This window comes from Seriola lalandi, unplaced genomic scaffold (genome assembly GCF_002814215.2).
Source record: "Seriola lalandi dorsalis isolate HSWRI2012SDOR001 ecotype SW California unplaced genomic scaffold, Sedor1 jcf7180002054678, whole genome shotgun sequence".
In the NCBI taxonomy this organism is placed as follows: domain Eukaryota; kingdom Metazoa; phylum Chordata; class Actinopteri; order Carangiformes; family Carangidae; genus Seriola; species Seriola lalandi.
The window spans coordinates 58,474-68,406 of record NW_019525231.1 but is presented as its reverse complement, the minus strand read 5'-3'; the positions used below and the strand labels follow the sequence as shown (position 1 = coordinate 68,406).

At 39.4% G+C, this 9,933-nt stretch overlaps 1 protein-coding gene across 4 annotated transcripts in view; it reads left to right on the top strand.

Annotated features, from left to right (window-relative positions):
• dnah6 (dynein, axonemal, heavy chain 6) overlaps positions 1-9,035 on the top strand; it is a 61,156-nt gene extending 52,121 nt beyond the window's left edge. For all 4 annotated transcript variants that reach the window (XM_087178179.1, XM_087178182.1, XM_087178181.1 and 1 more), the window contains 9 exons: positions 4,774-4,893; positions 5,065-5,186; positions 5,600-5,729; positions 5,830-5,957; positions 6,103-6,288; positions 6,970-7,042; positions 7,234-7,385; positions 8,290-8,512; positions 8,750-9,035. In XM_087178179.1, coding sequence (XP_087034305.1) covers positions 4,774-4,893; positions 5,065-5,186; positions 5,600-5,729; positions 5,830-5,957; positions 6,103-6,288; positions 6,970-7,042; positions 7,234-7,385; positions 8,290-8,512; positions 8,750-8,853 — 1,238 coding nt within the window. In that variant the 3' untranslated portion in view covers positions 8,854-9,035. The remainder of the gene's footprint in view (positions 1-4,773; positions 4,894-5,064; positions 5,187-5,599; positions 5,730-5,829; positions 5,958-6,102; positions 6,289-6,969; positions 7,043-7,233; positions 7,386-8,289; positions 8,513-8,749) is intronic.
• The last annotated feature ends 898 nt before the right edge of the window (positions 9,036-9,933 follow it).

The window sequence follows — 9,933 nt, the reverse complement described above, 5'->3', positions numbered from 1 at the left end:
GGACACGGACAAGAACAAGACAACACCAAATCAGCGAACCAGAAGAAGACTCAGACAGTGAAAGCAGTGAGGAAGTTGAGCTGGTGTGTCATTTCCCATACGACCAAGAACAAAGTCAGAAAGCTGTAGTCTTGAATCCAGAGGCAGAGCCGTTTGCACCAGCTCTGACGATGCAAGACGGAGCACCAGATCTGGAAGATGCAACAGTTGCTCAAGAAGAAGCAGAGAGAAGCTGATGGAGATGGTGAAAACGACGCTGAGCCCGGGGAAAGTCTACAAGAGCCATCAGAGGAAGATGATCCTGATCCTGATCCTCCTCCAATGACCAACTACCCGCAGCGACACAGGCACCGTCCCCAGATGCTGACCTACAACACCTTGGGTGAGCCGACGTGGGTGGGAGCGGGTGCTGAGAGTCTACACGTCGTGAGTATGTCCCCAGCCTGCAGCCCACCGGTCATGTGGCGACCGTGGGCATCACTAGACATTGGAGTAACGGATTGAACTCACATTACACGAACATTACTCTAGCTCAGAGAAAATGGACTCTGAAAAGTAGAATGGTGAAATTCTATGGACTGTGAAGAAGAGACAATTCCAGGAGAAACATATTGAACTGATACTGTACAAACGAAGAGACTGGTAACAGACTAAGAGAACTGAGGCCGATATGAGTTCTGTTACATTTGAGAATTGACCTGATTGGGGTCCAGAGTACAGTAACTGACGTTTATTGGTATAGGCCGAAATGGGTCAGATACTTTGATAAATGGGTACTAATTGAATTGAATGTCAAGTGCCACTTTAAAATAAGTAATACCATGTTTTCAGTGAAAAAAAAAAAAAAAATTTCAATGTGTGAAAAGGTACACTTTGGGTATCTGAAATGTCTGGAGACATTTATTATTGGGGGGGAGAGTGTGGCATACAGAGCCATCAGTGGGTTAATATACCTACATTATTATTATTATTATTATTATTTACATGTTTGACATGGTTTCCGTTTGGTACAGCTCATGTTCAGAGTGTGGTTAAAATTGTCTGTGTTTTATGGTAAGAAAAGGTTTGTTTATTGTTTGAAAAATGTATATGAATGTAGCAGTATGTGTCTAACTCCGACCAGCAGGATGAGTGCGTTCGCTACACTGTGTGTGTTCAGGGACAATGGAAGTCTCGCGTGAACACGTTCCGAGAACGAGAGCACACACTTGAGTCCGAAATCACTGTGTGTGTGTGTGGCGAACGGTGATAATAAAGTATATGTTTGCTCTTTACAGGTAAGAAGGGAGAGTTAGAATTGTATAAGTGAGGGGTGAATATGTTGTGTCGTAGTTTATGGTCCCGGTTGCGTTATATGTGGTATTGTTTATAAACGTTAATTGGTCAGCGAAAGTAACGTACCGAAAACGGCTGTTGGGACTGGTTGCTTAGTTACCTCAAGCGAGTGGGAGGATGGAGAGTACATAAATAACTTAAAATGGATACATGGTTGATTTGATTAATTTGACAATGTTTGGTATACATGATTGGCTGACTGTGTATTCGAAAAACAAGTTGATATTGAATGTACATGATGAAAATGGTCCGGATTAGCAATACAACGGACGTGATTTATTGTTTGGATGTTAGTGTAGATGTTCATAATTTTTCTGTGTTCAAATATCGAACACGTTCCGAGAACGAGAGCACACACTTGAGTCCGAAATCACTGTGTGTGTGTGTGTGTGTGTGTGTGTGTGGCGAACGGTGATAATAAAGTGTATGTTTGCTCTTTACAGAACAAAATAAAAGACTTCAAATTAAATGTGTAGTGGAGGGCAGCTTCACTCTGCACCACGCTACAAAAGCATTGCAAACCATTACATGGAACTTGAGATTGTCTGGCTTTAAACATGCAGGAGGTGTGAATGGAAACATTATTATTTTATCACCATGTCTGCTGCCATGTTTATTGTGTTGCCCTTGTGTGGTACAGACAGAGCAATGTTGTTTCGTCAACAACACACACATTTCCAGCTTTAAATGAAATGGGGAAAGTACAATATTGGCTGATATCACAAAGCAGGACAGTTCTACAACATGATTTCACTTCTGCAGTTGTGGTCCAGTGTTCATTGAGCTCTCACTCAACATTTCACTGCTCTCTTCCTCTTGACTGGGAGTTTATAGAAATAAAATGAAAAGAACAGATGTTTCCAAAACACACAGCAGATAAAGAAATCAAACCACTGTGGTACTGTCATGTAATATGAAAGAGTTTGACAAATCGCAGCATTTATCATGGTACATGGAGGTGTCCACCCCATATACTTAACGAGGGTAGTCGAAATAACACCTGTCAGTAACAATAAAGTTAGATTAACCCTCCTCTAGAACGGTTCCAACCAAAGTGAACATTATAGTCTTCATGAAGGAATTATTTATTATTTATTGCAGGGCTTGTATTAGACTGCACAAGTTTTAGCTACTGAGTTTATATCTGTGGCACATTTCTGTAAAAAAAATAAATGAAAAGGTTTTCATATCTTGCTCATCAATTCTGATGATCTACTTTGACAGTTTTCACAAATCTGGCAGAAATCCTGACAGTATTAAAAGGAAAATTCAAATTTACATTTTATTTTCTTTTAAAATTGAAACACATCCACAGAGTTTTGTGTCTTCATTGTTAGCAATTTGAACATCATATTTAACACTCAATTTTATCATCATAGCAGGGTTAATGCTTTAGAATTTAAACTTATTTGTTAATGAGGTTTTATTTATTGAAGTATTATTTTAATTTTTACCAATAATTGCAATAATGGTGAATTTTCAAACATGAGACTGAAAACCTTTTTCAAATGTAATTTTATTTCTGTCTTATTTCTTGGGCATCCTTATGGACACAAATGAAGTTTCAGTTGAATGTAATTATGTCAGTTTAATATTGTTTGTCCTGGACTTCCATAACAGATATCTTCAAAGTTATTACGAAGAAGAGGAGGGATTTCTTTCATTAACAAAACCCATCATATCTCTAAAGTTCATTTATTTCCCTAATCTGGTTTTCAATTACACCTCCAAATGATTATGTGCTGCGTTTTGTCTCAGTGGAGCCCGCCGCATCTAATTGATGTCTCTCATTGTTGTTATCACACTACTGTGTTATTAGTTTAATCCTTAATTCTAACAGTCCTTATGAGCCAGAGCTACACGTACTCTATGAGGGAAAGAATTTGGACTCAAACCAAGCATGATATTGCCTTTCCTCTTTTAGAAGGAGCAGTTCTTCTCTTCTGGTGCTTTACCATGCCTGCCGCTTATTAAGAGCTTCAGCAGAGATGTGTCTCATTATTCCCTCCCCTCCTTACAGTCTTACATAACTGTATGGGCTTAACAGAAAGTATCATTTAACTGTTGAATAGTTAAATGTTAAATGTAATTTTAAAATGATCTTCCTCTGTGGTAATATGTACTATACCTTCCAGTCACGCCTATCTTTTCACAATTCCTGTCCTCTCGTCTGTCTTCATGTCATTGCCTTATAGGTACACTCATGATTAAATCTCTTTGCTGTACATTATTACATGAGTGTGTCAAAGAGCTGGAGACATCACTGCCGAAATTTCAACCAGCCTTTGGTCCTTTGAGAGGCATATGCTATTATTTGTGGCTTTTTACATGACGTGAATGAAGAGGGACAAACTGTTAAGCTACCTTTTAGCCAGTCTGGTTTGTCAGTTTAATATTTTCTATCTGGACTGTCCAGTGCCCCTGTACGGCTCTCTGTCATTTTTATGAATTGCATTTAATATGCAATTCATAGAAAAGCGCACTGTAGGTTGAAAAGGTAATAATATATATTATTTTATAAATAAAGATAAAAAATGTCAAATGTTAAGTGAAAAAACTCAACATATGGCTAATATAAACGCATCCATCTATATGCATAGACACTGGCTTATATATATATATATATATATATATATATGTATCATATTATGAATAAATATGCACATCAATAATTTGCCCCAAGAGAGAGAGAAAAAAGTAGGCATCAAAAATAGCTGTTTCACCCTTGGTCTTGGTTATGAGGTGCAAGTCGCAATATGAACTTGCCCAGCTGAGAAGAAGAGAGAAGGACAGGAGAATCAAAAGAAACACATTTGGCAGTCTCGCACTGTATACAGTGTATCTGTCAGTAGTTCTGTAAATGTTGGTAAAACTGTAGCCTGAAATGTTTTTTCATCTTTGCTTTATCCTGACATTGTTTACTTGATAGTCATCCACCCATATTTAAATTTCATAAACTTTTTATGTCTGTTTTATCATGTTTGTTCTTGTTTGTGGTTCCCTGATGGTGGATCAAGCTACCGAATGCTATCAAAGCTCAGGCGTCCCTCTCTATCTTCAAGAATCTCTTGACAACTGTATACTTTCATTGCACTTCTTTACCTGATCTCCTTGCACTTTGTCTTATTGAACAGATTTAGTACTTAATACTCACTTCAAAGTCTCCTTTGCGGTGCGTCTACTGACGCTTTAGTTTTGTCCCTCACTTGTAAGTTGCTTTGGATAAAAGTATCCAGCTATTAGTATCTATTTACTCTATGAGTAAATGTAAATGATTCTGAATGTAGTTTTTAATAATTTGAATGTGGCACTGCAGGCTTGAACTCAAACTGGGACAAAAGCATAGATGGTCATTAAAACGACAGCATCCTTGAAGTTACACAGCAGTGCTGCTGTAGCTGATGCAATGTTATGTGGTCTTTGTGTCTGTCTCGCCAGGTGAGATCACATATGGAGGCAGAGTGACCGATGCCTGGGATCAGCGTTGCCTCAGGACAATCCTCAAAGGCTTCTTTTCCCCTAAAACTCTGGAACATGGCTACATATACTCCTCCTCAGGTGCTTTGCATTCTAAACCCCCCACTTTTCTCACTGTAGATATATACATGAACAAAACACATACACAATCATACAGCAAGTGTGTATGTGTATCCAAAAGTCCATTTGTTACAGTGCATGCTCATATACTATATTTATATATATTTTCTTTGGATTCCTGTGTGTGTTAAGGTATCTACTATGCCCCTGAGACAGATGAACTTGAGCAATATAAGAAGTATATTGAGAGTCTTCCAATCATAGATGATCCTGAGGTCTTTGGCATGCATGAGAATGCCAACCTGGCCTTCCAGGTGAGGAACAGTACTGATACTATAATATTAGTACTCAATAATAATAGTAATATCTTACGGAAAAAACGTACAAAATTTTAAAAAAAAATTCTGTTGGTCTGCTGGTTATGCTAGAATTGTATGAACTGTCGTAAACCAACTGACTTCTTTGCTTCCCATTTGTTTGTGTGCTTTGCAGAAATGATGTACTGATTATCTCGTTTTATCCAGTAAATGTCATTATTTATGATATGATGTGGAGCTGTGTGTACAGTTTCTATCTCTACTCCATGAGAGTGCAATGGTAAAATGTCAATAAACAAGGATTCTACAGCAGAGTGTGTGTGTGTGTGTGTGTGTGTCTGCGTGTGTGTGTGTCTGCGTGTGTGTGTGTGTGTGTGTGTCTGCGTGCCTGCGTGCGCGCGCCCCCACAGCGCCAAGAAACCATGACTCTAATCAACACCATAATGGACGTTAATCCTCGCTCTTCAGCCCAACATGGAGCTAAAAGTAATGATGAGATAGTCTGCGAGCTGGCTGAATCTATACTTGCCAAACTGCCAGGTACAAACACACACAGAGATACACACACACATACATTATGGTCATTGTTGTCAAACTTAATATCTAACACTGTAATATCTCCCTGTCTCTCTGTGTGCAGAGCGTCTGGACATGGATGAAGCAGTGGAAGCTCTGTTTGTACGAGATGAAAATGGCCGCCTTAACTCCCTCACAACTGTGTTGGGGCAGGAAGTAGACCGATTTAACAAACTGCTGAAAGTGCTCAGGGTGAAATACATATCACACATGAACACCCATGTTTGAATTGAATAAAAAGTTATATTGTAAATATCAGAAATAAATAGCATTTTTTAGAGATTTTTTTTGTTCTGTTCACTACCTGTCTGTGAGTGTGATTGTGTTTGTTTTCCAGATGTCTCTTATCACTCTGGAGAAAGCCATAGCAGGTCTTGTGGTGATGTCAGAAGAGATGGACCGTATCTACACAAGCTTCTTGAACAATCAGGTCCCCACCCACTGGGCAAACTCCGCCTACCCTTCTCTCAAAACCCTGGCCTCCTGGGTCAGGGACCTGGCCCTCAGGACCTCCTTCATCCAGGTTTTCACTCAAACATACACATTTGAATGATTGTGTGTCTGTGTGAATTATCCACTTACTAACACTGAGCTGTACAGATAGGTTGTTTAAAATGAAGGAAAAAATGAATAAAGAGAACTGAAAAGCATAACAATTAGTCAGAGATGAGTGAAAACATGGGAGAAAATGTATGTGTGTATTATCTCATTTAGTTGAAAAGCACTGATAATACAATTATTTTGTGTTCTTCCCTGAGGCACAGACCTCTCTCTATCTTTCTCTCTCTCTCTCTCTATCTCACATTTCCCCATACACCCTCTCCCAGCGTTTGGTTCATCTCCCCTGACTTAAGCTGTTCTTCCGTAAGACTGGTTTGAACATGTGTGTTGCAAAATCACTGAAATTCACTCTCGCACACACAAAAGGGACAAACTGGGGAGAGTTGCATTAGTTCATAAAGTGATGATGGGTAGCCGCTGAGTCAGACTGCACATGTTCACTACCTCAGGAGAGAGAAATCGTCTCACTCTGCCAGTACAAGTCGAGTCACTGAGTCACTTTCAGGTCCCATAAGTAACAGGACAGATGTAATGCGCCGTGGCTTGTTTAACACTGAACACAACCATTAAATAAGCTTAGTTATTTAAAGATACAAAAATGAATTTACATCTCTCTTTTCTCTCTCGACTCCTCTCTTACTAGACTTGGATCACATGTGGTCAGCCCAAATCTTTCTGGATCTCAGGATTTTTCTTCCCTCAGGGTTTTCTGACTGGTAAAAAAATATCTTCCATGTTTTAATGAACCATAGCAGTAAGATCAATTTTAAAACTGCTATAATATCTCCCAGAATCTCTGATCATTTTGACCAATTCAAGTATGCATGAAAATAATGGGATTAACCACTGTTTAACTTTTTTAGATCTTGTAAAAGAACATAATGAAATGTGTGTTTCTGGCCTGTAGGGGTGCTGCAGAATCATGCAAGGCACTACAATTTACCCATTGATGAGCTCAACTTCCGCTTCAACATGGTGCCAGTTTACAGGGACCAGCTAGCAGTCTCTGAGGCTCTGCGAACTCTGCCCAGCAACACTGAACTGGATATGGATGTTGAGGTACTGGAGAGGGCAGGTTGTTTGCTTTAAGAATCGGATCTCTTACCTTCAGATGATTGTTATGGCTAATAACAGAGGTAATACAAAAAATATAAGTCAACATTAAGCAGACACTAAAATTGTGCAGTGTATTTTTATCCAGGCTTCTTTGCAAACCTACAGCTCAGCTGACTTTATCCCAGCTCACCTCAAATTCTCACTGCAGAATTTATAAATCCGTTGTTCATTTCCTTTAATCAACTATCTCACCCAAACGTTTTTTGCCTGAGCTTCGACCTTTCATTTCTGCAATAAATACAGCAAAATGTTGATTGTTTGTACAGTCACACAGAAGTATTTGGAGGATTTGAATGGGTTGTCTAGTGATACAACAGAACCGCCTACAGTCATTAAGTCTGTTCCCTAATGTCTTTAAACACTCATTCAATATGTGTTCTTTTCTAATTTTGAGCATGTATGTGTGTTGAAGTCATTTATTATGGGTGGGTTTTTTTCTCTCATTTAAAATAGTCTTCAGATGTGTTCTCAGCTTAAATAGAGTTCATGAACTACAAGTTTTACTTGTTGAAATAGTTTGACATTTTGGGAACTAGGCTCATTCGCTTTCTTGCTGAGAGTTTAATGAGAATATCATAAGTGACTGCTAATAAAAATAAATCCCTAAAGCTTAGGGAAAATGGCTGTATAAAGATTCTGCAAAGGCAAATAAAATGTATTTTTGTTGGTAACCCAGGAGCAATGACAGGGTGAGAACAGTCATGAGTGTGAAAGCATATTAAGCAACACTGTTATATAAGTTATTATGAAAACGCAAGAGACGATGAGGAATTCAAACAAGAGGACTGCTTGCTGTGAATATGTTTCTTTGACTCACCACTGCTTCATCCATTTTTGGGTACAACAGTTACCAGAGCTGCAGGACGGCGTGCTTGTGCACGGCATGTTCATGGATTCCAGTCGCTGGGACGATGACAACATGGTGATTGAGGATGCACTACCTCGAGTGATGAACGCCATGCTGCCGGTGGTGCACTTTGAGCCACAGCAGAACTACGTGCCTGAGCCTGACCTCTACCACGCTCCTCTGTACAAGACCTCAGCCAGAGCCGGTACTCTGTCCACCACTGGTATGTGCTGGATCCAAACAGGAACCCTTATTACATAATGGTTTACTTCACTCTCGACAATTTTACTTTTTAAGACATTTTAGCCGAAACCTGTTATACTGACCCAGCAGACAGGGGTTCATGTTTGAGGGGCATGGAAATATACCTCGATAGATGCCCTTGTTTTAAGAGTTATTATTATGAGAATTGTATTTTTGTTAGGATTCTTCATCACCCTTCCTTTTTGTCTTCTTGCAGGTCACTCGACTAATTTTGTTGTGACAGTAATGCTTCCCTCCCAGCGACCCAGCGACTATTGGATATCAAAAGGCTCTGCTCTCTTGTGCCAGTTGGATGATTAAGTTTTTATTCAAGGACAAAAAGGAATTTTAAATGTGACTGAAGCCTTTACCTCTATGCACAAACTTGAAGTAATGATGTAACTTTTCTGGAATTATTTATAAAGATTTTCACAGACATGACTTATGCTGAAAGTGCACTTACTTCATATACAGTGTAATAAACATCTTTGAGTTTGTGGCTACTGATCTGTCTGCTTCCTGCGAACACTTGTGTATCAGTTATACACAGCAACAAAGTCTTATCCTGCTGACACTTGATGAGAGCAGTGCAGTACATCCAGATCTCTGAAGATGAGACATTCTGTCTCCACAGCATAAACACAGTGTACTAGACTCTCCATACTGGAGAGCTCTGTTCACACTATGCAGTAAGTCATTGGATGAATGTGCTTAGTGAAATTTACAGTACACATGTAGCCTTGGGGAGAGAAAAGACAGAGGGATGGATGGCAGAATACACCCAGTAGATGGATTAGTGGAGATACTGTAGGTAGACAGACACATGGCTGTTAATGGTTCACAAAGAAAAAAAGAGATAAGCTATCTTAGAGCGCTGAGCTGAGACAGGAGAAGGAGTGATGATCATCAAATGATGAAATGTTTCCGCCACAGCCCCCACACACATCAGCAGCCTATTTGTGTCCCTTAGGGCATGCAGTGCAAACATGTAAAATATGGGTCTTCAAACACATTAAATACACCCACTGCAGTAGTGGGGCACGGTGCAGACACATTCAATCTTTGTCACACATACTACCTTCTCCACACCTTATTGCTGCGGTAACGGCAAATAGGAATGGGCATATCAAAACATTAGATTTAACATCAACCTGGAGAAAAGCAGCACAGAAAAAAACACTGCTGTTGCTCACAACGCTGTAGAGAAAAAGATAATTTATTCATCGAGAAAAGCATTGGAATAAATGAGATTTTACATCAACGAGAATATCCTTGACCACCTGTTAAGATGGAGTGGCACTATTAAGGAAATAATGTGCCATACTGTTTCTGGGCTGGTGGTGGTAGGCAGATTTTGGTACCTTTGGTTTCCAGTCTTTATGCTAAGCTAAGCTATGCTTT